General features: G+C 46.0%; 1 protein-coding gene across 2 annotated transcripts in view; it reads right to left on the bottom strand.

Annotated features, from left to right (window-relative positions):
• The window catches only part of SLC44A5 (solute carrier family 44 member 5), a 91,553-nt gene extending 87,045 nt beyond the window's left edge, over positions 1–4,508 (bottom strand). The window contains exon 1 of one of the 2 annotated variants that reach the window (XM_080601549.1): positions 3,737–4,508. In XM_080601549.1, coding sequence (XP_080457675.1) covers positions 3,737–3,773 — 37 coding nt within the window. In that variant the 5' untranslated portion in view covers positions 3,774–4,508. The remainder of the gene's footprint in view (positions 1–3,736) is intronic. The other variant, XM_080601548.1, reaches the window with a different exon arrangement.
• Between the last annotated feature and the right edge of the window lie 8,370 nt (positions 4,509–12,878).

Here is a 12,878-nt window from a genome sequence, read left to right as displayed (position 1 = left end):
GGACCTAAAAGATCATCTAGTTCCAACCCCCCTGCCATGGGCGGGGACACCTCCCACTAGACCAGGATGCTCAAAGCCCCATCCAACCTGGCCTTGAGCACTTCCAGTGATACGGCATCCACAGCTTCTCTGTTCCAGTGCCTCACCACCCCCATAGGAAATAATGTCTTCCTTATATCTAATCTAAATCTACCCTGTTTTAGTTTAAAACCATTACTTCTTGTCCTATCAATATACTCCCTGATAAAAGAGTCCCTCTCCAGCTTTCTTGTAGGCCCCCAATACGTAATGATGCAGTGCAAAGAAATAAAGGCCTGGTATGACAGCAGAGGCCTTGAGAGGTGGAGACACAAGACAGTACAGTAATACAGAATTTTGGCATGGCATGACAAGAGATGGGACAAAGGCTTAGCACTGGAGACCCCATAACTACAGAAAAAGGACCTAAAACACACACTGCAAAGCCTAGATAAAGTGGACCAAATTTATATCAGAGAATTAAAGGTTTGAACCATCTGGATCTGAGTTTCACCTACTTCTAACACTGCTGAAACTATAAAAATCTTAGAGTCATAGAATCACAGAATGTTTTGGATTGAAAGGGACATTAAAGCTGATCTAATTCCAACCTTCTGCCATGGGCAGGAACACCTCCCACTAGATCAGGTTGAAATCGGAATGAAGCGTTGAATCAATTTTCAGCTTTAATATGAATGTCACCCATTAATGAATTGCATATAACGATACACGACAATTTACCAGAAGGGGATATGGAGACTATCTCTAGCAGTATCACAGCCTAAAGGTCCCACAGTATAGCCCATTCTCCTTAGACTGAAGATGTCCTCCTACCCACAAACTATATATGTGTAGTTGGATAAAATTAAGAAATTAAAAATGCAGGCCAACCCACAAGAAATAACGTATCTTGATAGAAATTTTCTTAGTTCATGAAAAGGTCTTCCAACAGAAACAGAAGGACCTTCCTCAATAGGAAAATTAAATATTTTTTTTAGTAAAAAAAAAACAAAAACAAACTTGACATGATCGCTTCACAGAAGCAACTAGGAATCCCCATCATAGACTCAAGTATTGGTTGCACTGGTAAGAGAAGTTATAGGAAATTAGTTCCTCATAGGGAGGTTCTAAGTATGCAGATATTTAAGAAGTACAGTAGCTAAATCATAGAATGGCTCGGGTTAAAAGGGACATTAAAGATCATCTAATTCCAACCCCCCTGCCATAGGCAGGGATGCAACCTACTAGATCAGGCTGCTCAGGCTGCTCATCCAATTTGGTCTTGAACACCTCCAGGGATGGGGTATCGACAACCTATTTGGGCAACCTGTGCTAGTGCCTCACCACCCTCTGAGTGAAGAATTTCCTCCTAACCTGTAATCTAAATCTCCCTTCTTTTAGTTTAAAACCATTCCCTCTTGTCCTGCCATTATCTGATTGAGTAAAAAGTTGCTCTCTGTATTTTTTATAAGACCCCTTCAGGGACTGAAAAGTTGCAATAACGTGCCTTCTCTTGTTGCCCAGAGCCTTCTCTTCTCCAGACCGAACAGCCCCGGCTCTCTCAGCCTTTCTTCATAGGAGAGGGGCTCCAGCCTCCTGGTCATCTTCGTGGCCCTCCTCTGGACCCATTCTAACAGCTCCACGTTCTTCTTGTGTTGGGGGCCCCAGACCTGGATGCCGTACTCCTGGTGGGGGCCGCACAAGGGCAGAGCAGAGGGGGACAATCACCTCCCTCAGCCTGCTGCCCACTCCTCTGATGCTGAAGCCCAGGATGCAGTTGGCCTTCTGGGCTGCAAGCACGCACTGCTGGCTCATGTCAAGCTTATTGTCCACCAGAACCGCCAAGTCTTTCTCTTCAGGGCTGCTCTCAATGAATTCTTCTCCCAGTCTGTACTCATGTCTGGGATTGCCCTGACCCGGGTGCAGCACCCTGCACTTAGTTGAACCTCACTAGGCTCACGTAGGCCCACTTCCCAAGCTCGTCCAGGTTCCTTTGGATGGCTTCCCTTCCTTCTGTTGTATTGACTGTACCACTTAGTGTCATCTGCAAACTTGCTGAGGGTGCATTCAATCCCATTGCCTATGTTGTTGGTGAGGATATTAGCCAGTACTGGTCCCAGGATGGACCCCTGAGGGACACCACTCGTCACCAGCCTCCACCTGGACATAGCATCATTGACCACCACTCCCTGGGTATGACCTTCAAGCCAATTCCTTATCCACTGAACGGTCCACCCATCAAATCCATCTCTCTACAATTTGTAGACCAGGATGTCATGCGGGACCATGTCAAAGGCCTTACAGAATTCCATGTAGGTGACATCAGTCGGTCTTCCCTTGTCAACTGATGCACTCAACTCCATCATAGAAGACCACCAGATTGGTTAGAAATATTCTAATTTCTTTCTGGGTTGCTTTAATTACATAAAGATTTTTTTTCCTTTTTTGCAAACTCCCTATTTTGGACAGTTTGATTAATCAAAACAAAAACACCACCATTATTATAGTAGAGTCTACTATTGAGAGGAATCGAGATTTTTATTCTGCATACACCATATTTGTACAAACGAAAACTAACCAGCTTTGTCCATCAGGTCCAAAGTGTGAGGAAGCCAAACTACGAATATTCCTTTTTAGCCAGATCGCAGTTCAGACCATAGAGATGAACTATAAAATTGAGTTTTCCAAGTTGTACACATGCCACACAACACGCCTGTGATATCAAGACAAAGACTGTTTTATCAAGCCATTGTTGCCCACTTTTATACCACAGGCAACTACAGTCAGCCTTTGGGACTCACAGAAAACAAGCCTTGTTTCTAAGGGGGTTTGCACATTCTGTAGATTCTTATTTTTTTTTGGCTATGGAAATCTCATGTATATTTGGAAAAGGAAATCAGTTTTGTAGCGACACTTTCAAACAGGCTGAGAAGCTTTGCAAAACCAGCCTCCTCTGTGGCAAACGTATTAGCTTCCAAAGAGCAATTAGAGCACGGCCCAAGCACTGTGATGAAGTTCTGCCCCCGGTGACCTTCTCCTACGCGCGGGCTGGCAGGATCCACTGAGGGCACGGAGCTTGCTTAGTCCGGGTACCTCTGCTACGGCTGCAGAGCTCCCAGTCCCCAGCCCAAAACACCAGAACCCTCCCTACCAGGGCCACCAGTGCAACGGGCTCCCGCCGCCAGGTCCCGGTACCACGGCCCACCAGGGCCCGCGGCCCCCGCTCCCACGAGCCGGGCGCCGCGCGCCCACCGGCCGGCCCTTCCGAGAGCCGCGCACCTGCCGCCCGCCGGCCGGCCCGCGGGCCCTCGGCAGGGCGTGAGCTGCAGCCTCCTCCTTCCCAGGACGGCCTTCCCCGGCGGGCGCGGACAAAGCGGCCGCAAAGCACCTGCTGCAGGAAGGGGAGGAGGAGGTTCTCGCCCTGCCCGCCCCCATCTCTGCGCCCACCGGCTCCCCTCCCCGAGCCCAGCCGTCCCGCCTTCTTCCAGCCGGGCGAGCCGCAGCGCCAGCGGAGAGCTGCACCAGCGCCTTCGGGGGCTCCGGCTGCCCGGGGCCCGTATGACCCCCACACACATCCCCAGCATCTGCCCAGGGAAACCAACTCTCGCCGCTGGCTGCACGATGGATCCGCACCGTAAATAGGCCGGAGGGTGGCACGGGATCCGGCTCTCTTCGCACGAGCGCCCGCTCCGTCTCTCCCCCGTGCCCGGGCGCTTACCGTAGGGAGGCGCGGAGGCTTCCCCCTTCCTCGCCATCGTCTCCCGGCGCCCTCCGCGCTGGCAGCGCAACCGGCAGCCCGGCGCCTGCGTCCGCCGCTCAGCGCGCCCTTTGTTGCCGTGAAGGCATGAGAGGAGGCAGCGGCCGGGCAGCCTCCCGCTCCGCCCGCGCCCCGCGCCGGCCCACCCGTCCCGCCGGCTCCACGGCCGACGCCTGCGCCGAGCCCGCGGGGGCGGTGCCCGAGCCGCGGTGGGGGCGGCGGGCGGAGGGGGGGCGCCGGGGGTGGGCGTGGGGGCCGCAGGACGACCCGCAGCCGGCGGCCTGCCCGCTGCCCCTCGCCAGCCCCGCCTGCGCCCGGCCCCGGCGGCAACTTGGGCAGCCGGTGAGAGCGGGCGCTGTCCCTGCCGGGTCCCGAGGCAGGGAGGTCCGCGAGCTCTCCCCCGCCGCCTGGCGCTGCCGGGAGGAGCGCTCTGCCCCGCGGAACGTGACGGGCGGCAGCAGCAGTATCGGCTCCGCTCGGTTTCGGCGGGCGCGGAAGGCGCCGGTGCCGCAGTCAAGGTGGAGAAGGCTCCCCCTTTCCTGGCCGATGCCCGTAGCCTAGAGGTTTTGCCGCAGGTAGGAACTGGGCCGTCCTGATCCGCTCCTGCTTCGGCCTTGGCCCCGCCGGCCCGAGAGCGGCCGCGGGAAGCGCCTCCCGCCCGCGGCCCCCGGCGGAGCTGTCCGGGCGGCCCGTGCTGAGGGGCCGGGCGAGCTCCCCCTAGCCCGCGGTTCACAAAGACATTTCAAAGCACATTAACTGAACTTTGGATTAAACTAGCTGGACATGCTCTAGGAGTGCATCTGATGAGCTCCAGACCCTCCCTAGGGGGTATTCAGTGCAGCCCAAAGCAAAAACCCTCCCAAATGCTTAGTAGGACTTGAATCTAACCATCTAACCAGGGCAACTCTGGCTATCCAGACAGACTGAGCGACGAGATGCTGAAGAGCAGCCCCGCAGGGGGGGATCTGGGGGTTGTGGTTGACAGCAAGTTGAATATGAGCCAGCAGTGTGCCCTGGCAGCCAGGAGGGCCAACCGTATCCTGGGGTGCATCAAGCACGGCATCGCTAGTCGGTCGAGGGAAGGGATTGTCCCGCTCTGCTCTGCGCTGGTGCGGCCTCACCTCGAGTACTGTGTGCAGTTCTGGGCACCACAGTACAAAAAGGACATTAAACTGTTGGAGAGTGTCCAGAGGGGGGCAACGAAGATGGTGAAGGGCCTAGAGGGGAAGACATATGAGGAGCGACTGAGGTCACTGGGCCTGTTCAGCCTGGAGAAGAGGAGGCTGAGGGGAGACCTCATCACAGTCTACAACTTCCCCGCGAGGGGGAGTGGAGGGGCAGGGGACCTATTCTCCGTAAACACCAGCGACAGGACCCGCGGGAACGGTGTTAAGCTCAGGCAGGGGAAGTTTAGGCTGGACATCAGGAAGAGGTTCTTCACCGAGAGGGTGGTTGCACACTGGAACAGGCTCCCCAGTGAAGTAGTCACTGCACCAAGCCTGTATGAATTTAAGAAGCGATTGGACTGTGCACTTAGTCACGTGGTCTAAACTTTTGGGTAGACCTGTGTGGTGCCAGGAGTTGGACTTGATGATCCTTATGGGTCCCTTCCAACTCGGGATATTCTATGATTCTATGATTTTACCCTATAAATCCAAAAGTATTAGTCTGCATTATTTCCTAACAAAGAAGACTCCTAATGCAGAATGAATCCGTGTGAAGAAAGGCTGAGAATGTTGGGGTTATTTAGCCTAAAGAAGAGAAAGCTCCAAGTAGGCCTTATAGCAGCCTTTCAGTATTTAAAGTGGGCCTACAGAAATGATGAGGAGAGACTCTTTATCAGGGATTGTAGTGACAGGACAAGGGGTAATGGTTTTAAACTTAAAAAAATAAAAAAAAAAATAAAAAAATAAAGTAGGTTTAGTTAAATATAAGAAGAAATTCCTCACCATGAAGGTGGTGAGGCACTGGAAGAGGTCACCCAGAGAAGCTGTGGATGCCCCATCCCTAGAAGTATTCAAGGCCAGGCTGTGCAAAAGCCCCATCCAGCATGATCTAGTGGGAGGTTCCATGGCAGGGGGGTTGGAACCAGATGGTCTTTAAGGTCCCTTCCAACACAAACCAGTCTGCGACTCTACGATCCTAATGTAAACATTCCTTCAGCATACTGATTTATTCAGTCTCTCAGACTTAGGGATGTCTTCAACCCCATTCCAAGCTGTCTTTTAACCTCAGTGCAGATAACATTATTTACTTTATGAAGGGTTGTGGATCCTAATCTAGAAGGCACCTAGAAATAATGTCTCAGTTCTGAGCACTATAGAATTTACATACCGTCCTGCAGCTAGTAAATACATTTAGTGTGTAACATCCTTACAGGTGTTCAGGTACCTGACTCAGGCAGATGGAGTTGCTTAATACCTATGACAGTACATATTTCCTATGACATTAGTTTTTAATATAGATTCTGAGGCCATCTACCCACCTTTAGAATTTTGTTTTGTGTGTAATTTTATTTAGAATACTCATAGTAAAAGCCACGCTGCTTACCAAAATCATATTTTTAAATAGGTTGAATATATTTCCTTATATCACAGGGCTGTTATAATGATAAATCATCTAAGGCATACCAAGTTAATGGAATACAGAAACCATATAAATAACAGATATGCAATATATGAATAGAAAGTGTATTGTTCGGTATTTAACTCTCCACACGACAGTCAGAAACATGACGTATGGAACAGAACCCTATATGTAAAAAGGAGCACAGAACACAGGCTTGAGTGTTGGTATTTAAAAGCCCCATAGCCACACAATCCAATGGTACAGTGTACTTTAAACTAGATTTAAAACAGGAAGTACATAAAAAATATTTATGAAGCACCTAGGTAACACAAAGTTACAAATTATGCCTATGACTTTTCCTCAATTACCCTTAAAGTGCAGGGAAAAAAATCCACTGATATTGGAATGAAAAATCAGTAGTCTGTGCACTAAGTTGACACTACTTACATGATAAATGGTATGCAACATTGCAACCATCCCCTTTTTAATTAGTTGATATATGAAAACAAACAAACAAAAAACCACTCTTACACGGCTTGCTTCCTACTGAAGTGATTTTGCTGTAATAAGTACAAATTCAAGAGTCATAACTGTCAGTAACAACACAAGCCATCAAGAATCAAACATACCAAGACAATCACAGTGCTAAAAATATTTGGGACACCTTACTTTGAGCTGTTATGCAAAATAAAGCATTATCCAAAATCCAGCTCTCAGAGAAGTGTCTTATATTAGAGTAATTAAAAATATATATATATTCCAAACAAGGTCATTCACAGAGACATCAAAGAAGCTATTTCTCTTGAAAGCATTATTTTAATAAAACCCTAGGTAACATTGCTTTACTGCAGTGAATCAATAATGTTCAAAAGACTGTACTTTATACATTGCAGTTCATTTACAAAATCAGTGCTTTTGTTTCAACATACAGCCAGAATTGACAGCATTCATAAACACATTTTACATGGCTATCAACATGATATACACATCACTATGACATCTCAAATGTGTTAAAGTTCATGTTTGTACTAAAATCAAATTTTAAAAGCCTAGCTAAGCCAGTAGACTTTGTTCTTCTTTAGTAAGGAGTTGGTAAGTTATTGGAATTAGACCAGTCCCAGGTACATGCTGTGTTTTGTGCACAGAATGGAAAATTGTGACAGACAAAACCAGACTGGAGCCGAGGCTGAGCAAAACCCATGCCCCAGTCCCAGTCAAGCCCAAGTGCCTGGCACATTTCTAAAATATGAGTTTACGGTTCCCTGAGGGGCAAAAATACTATAAATCAGCCACAAGGACTTTTCTGGTAACAGGGCTAAGATGTAGGTGGTTGGAAACAGCCCAGGAGACTCGGTATACAGAGAGCAAACGGGCTCTCTCTCTCGCCATCAGGCCGCCGCGCTTCCCAGGCTTTGTGGAACAAGCCATACCTGCAATAGGTAAACTCCACAGCAGGAAGGAGGGCCCCGACAACCGCTGCCGGGCGCGGACAAGCCGCTGCGCCCTCGCAGCTCGAGCGCCGGCCGAGCGCTCGCCCCGCCTCGCTCTCCCCGCCGACCTCCGCCGCGGCCCGGACCGCCAACAGCCTGCAAGCCCGCACCCGACGCTCCACGCGGGGGCGCCGTGGGCTTGGCGAGGGGAGCGCCGCGGCGGGCCGGCCCCGGCCCCGGCCCCGAGCCGCCGGCCCTGCCGCGCCCGGGTCTCGGCCGGCGCGGCGCTGGCACCCGCTGTCCGAGAGTCCCGCCTCGCCAGGCATCGCCGGGAGCCTCCCCGACCTCTCGGCCGCTCTCTCTGGGACGCCGGCGTTGAGAGCCGCTCGGGAGAGCGGTCGGGTCGGGCCGGGCCGGGTGGCGACGGGATGCGGGTCCCAGGGAGGACGGGACGGGACTGGGCGCTGCTGGCGGGGAAGGGCCGCGCGCCGCGGCAGCGCTGGAGGGCGCGGGGCCGCGGGACAGGAGCGCCGTTGGCGGGGCCTCGGGCCGCGCCACGCTCCCTCCTCGACCGGCTCGCTGCCGGCCATCGCTGCCCGCTCCTGGCCGTGGGGAAATCCTCGCTCAGTTCTGTTTTTCCTGCCTCTGCATTTTGATCCGTTTATAGCCTTCATGGTCTGGATAGGTGCTCCCATGTTTTATTCTTTAGCTGAGCTGTTGCACAGCCTTGGGACTCTCCATGCACCAAAAGGCATGCTGTGAAGTGTTTAGAAAAAGATGTGTAGGTCTGGTACCCTCTGCTTCCCACTTACATGGTGGAGACAGCTTCAAATTGTCAGGGTTTACAGGTCAGAGCATTTTATACAATGCATTTCTTTAAACGTGCTTAGCTGTACTACCTATGCTATTCTTTTAAATGTGCAGTATATAAAAGTTGCTTTTCTGAAGTACTGACATTCCCCTATAGAGTAAAAATATTGCTTATACAGAGAAGTTACTGAACCACCAGTAACCTCCTAGCTTCAAACTAGAAAGTAAAAATGATTCAAAACTCAGGTAGTACCTTGTTTGGCTTTTGCGCTGGCCTTTTTTCTGGTTTCCTCATTTCCAGAGTCATTTGTGAATTACGTAAAAGTTGAAGGGTCCTCAGTCAGAGCTCACGGTCAACAAGTGTGGTCTAGCCCCAGTGATACAGCCTAAGTGTCCAAAGTGTTTCCATGACAGTGTCATTTATGGAATAAGGCTTCATCTCAAGCCAGCTGAATGTTTTACAGATCAAACAAAATGCTTTAGGAAGGGGAAGCTGACAGTTAATGCGTACCATAGGAGATTGGTATTTCAAGTCCAGCTTCCTGACATATTACCCCAGCAACAAACTGTTTTTGACAACTCTTCATTTTTTGTCCTGAGTTATGTGATGGAGAATCGAGGTTAGTGACCTTAGTTTATTGTTGTCCTATCTTTTTCTGTGATGTACAGCTTTGTGAACAAGTTGTGTAGTTCTTTTGACATTAAAGTAATAAAGATTGCTTCACTTGCATGTGTATTCTTGTCATACCCTTTTTCCTGTCAGGAGATTATTCCAGTGGTGATCTTGTCACTGTAATGGTCACATTTCTGATTGTGACAAAGCTTATATACTAAACCAAGGAAATGCCTTATATACTAAACCAAGGAAATGCTGTGGTAGTTGCATTTGAGTGTCACTAGTAAACTTGTCATTGAATCTAAATGTCCCACTGAGTCAAACAATGGGAAAGTTGACAGAATAATAGATCGTCACCCAAATCTTACATGTTAAAAACTGATCCTTTGTCACTTGATCACTTGTGCCACTCCAAGTATGAATCCCATCTGTCCAATTCATATTGCTATTTGTGGGGAGAGTTATGATTTTTTTCAGAGTAACTTTCAGTGTTAACCTTGCATACCACTCTGGCAGGAAAAAACAACAGATGTATGTTCTCTATTGTAAAGTTGACAGCTTCTTTCACATAGACGTATCACCTTTAGCATTATTTTGAAATCAGTAGTTTTTCTAGTTTAGACAAAAATCTGTTGGCAAAGCTATGTTTGACTGTATCAAGGGCTGCTCCTTAAAAAAAAAAAAAAGTGAATACAATTATCTATTTTTTCAACATCACCTTGTCTTTTTCTAGATAAAATAAGGTATAAAATTCTGAAGCAACAAGGTCTTTCTAGATGCTTTTTTTTTGTTGTTGTTTTGTTTTGTTTTCTTCAGTGTAACAGTGATAGTAGTGACACAACTTGAGTAAGAAAGCAAGATACCATTTTTCAATGGCTGTGGTTCTTGAAAACTCCAAATGAATAATGTGTTGCCTACTGGAAAATAAAGTCCTGAACTATTAATAAACTCACTTAGCAGATCGGTGTTCAGTTATGTCATAGCTTCTCCTTCTTCTATGCCTAGCGGTGGTCATCCTCCATTTCTTCTTTTAACTTTACAGATGTTTTCAGTATTTTCTGAAAATACTTTTTCACTATGTTGAGACACATTATAGGCTGTGTTCTTCTTGATTTTGTAACAAACTAACCAACTTTTTTTTTTTTTGTTCCTGGAGAGTGGTGTTTTTTTTTGTCCCGGAAGTGGTGGTTTGGATTGCCCTGGAAGAAACTGAGGCTTTTCTCTTTTCTCATCATTTGAGAACTGGCAAAATTAAAGATAATATGGAATTTTTGACTTTTTTTTTTTTTTAATAGAACTCACGAGCAGAAAGAGTTTCAAGCTGCTGCTCATAAAATTGTTGTGGAGGACATTATTCCTGTTTCTGCACAATGTGACAAAACTGGAGAGATGAATCTATCATACAGTACGGGGAAAATAGATTTTTATCTTAATCTGAATAAAATTTAAAATGTTAACTGTGCTGAACTGGAAGGTAATTTTTCCTCCTTCAGTATCCTCTCCCACTTATAAAATGGGCTTGGGAACTTGGTCTTATGAATTCACACACACCAGAAATCTGTGGTAAGTAAACATTCTTTTTAATCTGTAAAATAAAGCAAAGAAAATGCATTAGATAATATTTACATGGGTAATTACGGATTCTACATAAAATAGTTGCATACTAATAATCCAAATTTAATAATTAGGAAAGTTAACACATACAAGTGTTAGTAGGTGTGGATGTAATCAGGATGATTGCTAAATCATCGTGATTTACCAATTTATGACCAGATTTTCTACCATGATTACAACTGCCTAATGTTCCCCTCATGTGCTGCGTCAACTGATTAGGCAGAGAAATTACAGGTCATATTTTGATCGAGTCTCTGACAGAGACTGGAGCAATTTAAGAGTTTATTCAAGAAGGACAGTTTTCCTATCTAGATTAGGCACAGTACAGCAGTACTTTGGCACTGCTTAAATATATGAGTAACCATGGAAAAATGTTAAATGATTCTCTATTTTGCATTTATATTATCTGAAAAAGAAGTTGGGGAACTGTGTGTAGGAGACCATTTTTTTTTCAAGACTCATCAGAGGGTATATTTCTTTCAAAAATTAAATTAACAAGGTTAAAGAGCAAAGAGACAAAAGGAGCAATTGTGAAGATCACATTTATTCAGCCACAAATTCTAGGGAAACTTAAGGGTGAAATAGCTGGACTACTGCAGTGCAGAATCATTCAGTTATTAAATGAAAACTTACAAGAGGCAAGTTGGATGCCATTTCTTTAAAAGGTCTCCAAGAGAGATCTGGAAAAAATATGTACTAGTAAGCCTGATAAACCATGTAAATTAAGTGCAAGTAAGAAGTACAGAAATAGTGGACACAGATAAATGTGATGTGCTAGAGAAGGGTTTCTGTCAAAGGAAGTCATACCTCATAAAATAATTGGAGTTTGCTGAGGCAGCTAATAAATGTGTGAACAAGGGATGCTTGGTTGATAGAGAATGCTTGACAGAGAATGCCTGAGCTTCCAAAGTGAATTTGAAAAACCATCAGGTTTTGTAGGGAAAAGTAAGCAGCACGGCTTTGCTCTGTCTTTGCTATTTGGAATATCTACAAAGAGTCTGGAAAAGGAGGTCAACAGTGAAGTGATAGAGTTTACTGATAATACTAAGTTATTCAGTGTAAGAAAGATGAGGCTGTTGCAAAGAACTGCAGGAGAAGGTTGTGAGACTGAGTGACTATTAAAATGGCAAATGAAATTTGAAATGAGAAAAGTGATGCACGTTAGAAGGGAAAGAACCCCCAAAATAATCTTTAAGGTCCCTTCCAACCCAAAGCACTCTGTGATTTTGTGCTGTGGTAGCTCAGGAGCCTTTGTAACTATTTCTCTGCTTCCAAAGGAAATTCTTACAAGTAGTCAAAAAAATTCAAGTGGTACATTTTTACCATTTTGTGCAACTTATCCCATATTAATCTCACATTAGCCGTGGAACTGTGAAATTTTGAAATTATCTGTTACTATTGTCAGAAAACTTTATTTAAAAAGTTTGCATGGGAATGTCTTATTAAACAAAATGCACAATCAAAAGGTTATGGGGGAATGTGTTTTTCATAATTATTCTGTGTAAATCACTAATATGTTTTACTTTAAACCCATTTTAGTAAATGAAATATTCCCACTGTAGGTGGTCTTGGCTGTAGCAGATTTGAAGTGTGCCTTGTTATGGGAAGAGTTAGCTTATGGATGTACAAGGGTTCAAACTGCCATTGAAGCAAATTCCCTAGGAGAAAGTTCAACTTCTTCTTACCTCCTTTAAGCTAGAGTCTGTGCACTTAAAAAAGATGAATTAATGGTCTAAATATTTTATTTCAGCAAATACAAGTAATCATTGCAGGAAATGAGCAGCAGCAGAAAAAACTTATGAAGAATGACAGAGGAACCAATAATGTGTGCAAGTATAACTGCTACGTTGTAGAATGTTCCTAAACTAACTTTTTTTTTTTTTTAAACACTGATGTCTACTCACAGCTTAGCCCATTTCAGTTTGTAAATAAACAGTAACATTTGTAGAAAATCAAGGAATATTTAATCAGATACATTCAGTAAGCAAATAATAAATAGTACCTGGAAAACCATCCTAATTCACTCACCAAAAATTAATACTTTTTATTTCCCTTTCAAGCGGAG

Source organism: Anser brachyrhynchus, assembly GCF_964034855.1.
Source record: "Anser brachyrhynchus genome assembly, chromosome: 8".
Lineage (NCBI taxonomy): Eukaryota > Metazoa > Chordata > Aves > Anseriformes > Anatidae > Anser > Anser brachyrhynchus.
This window is presented reverse-complemented; position numbering and strand designations above follow the sequence as displayed.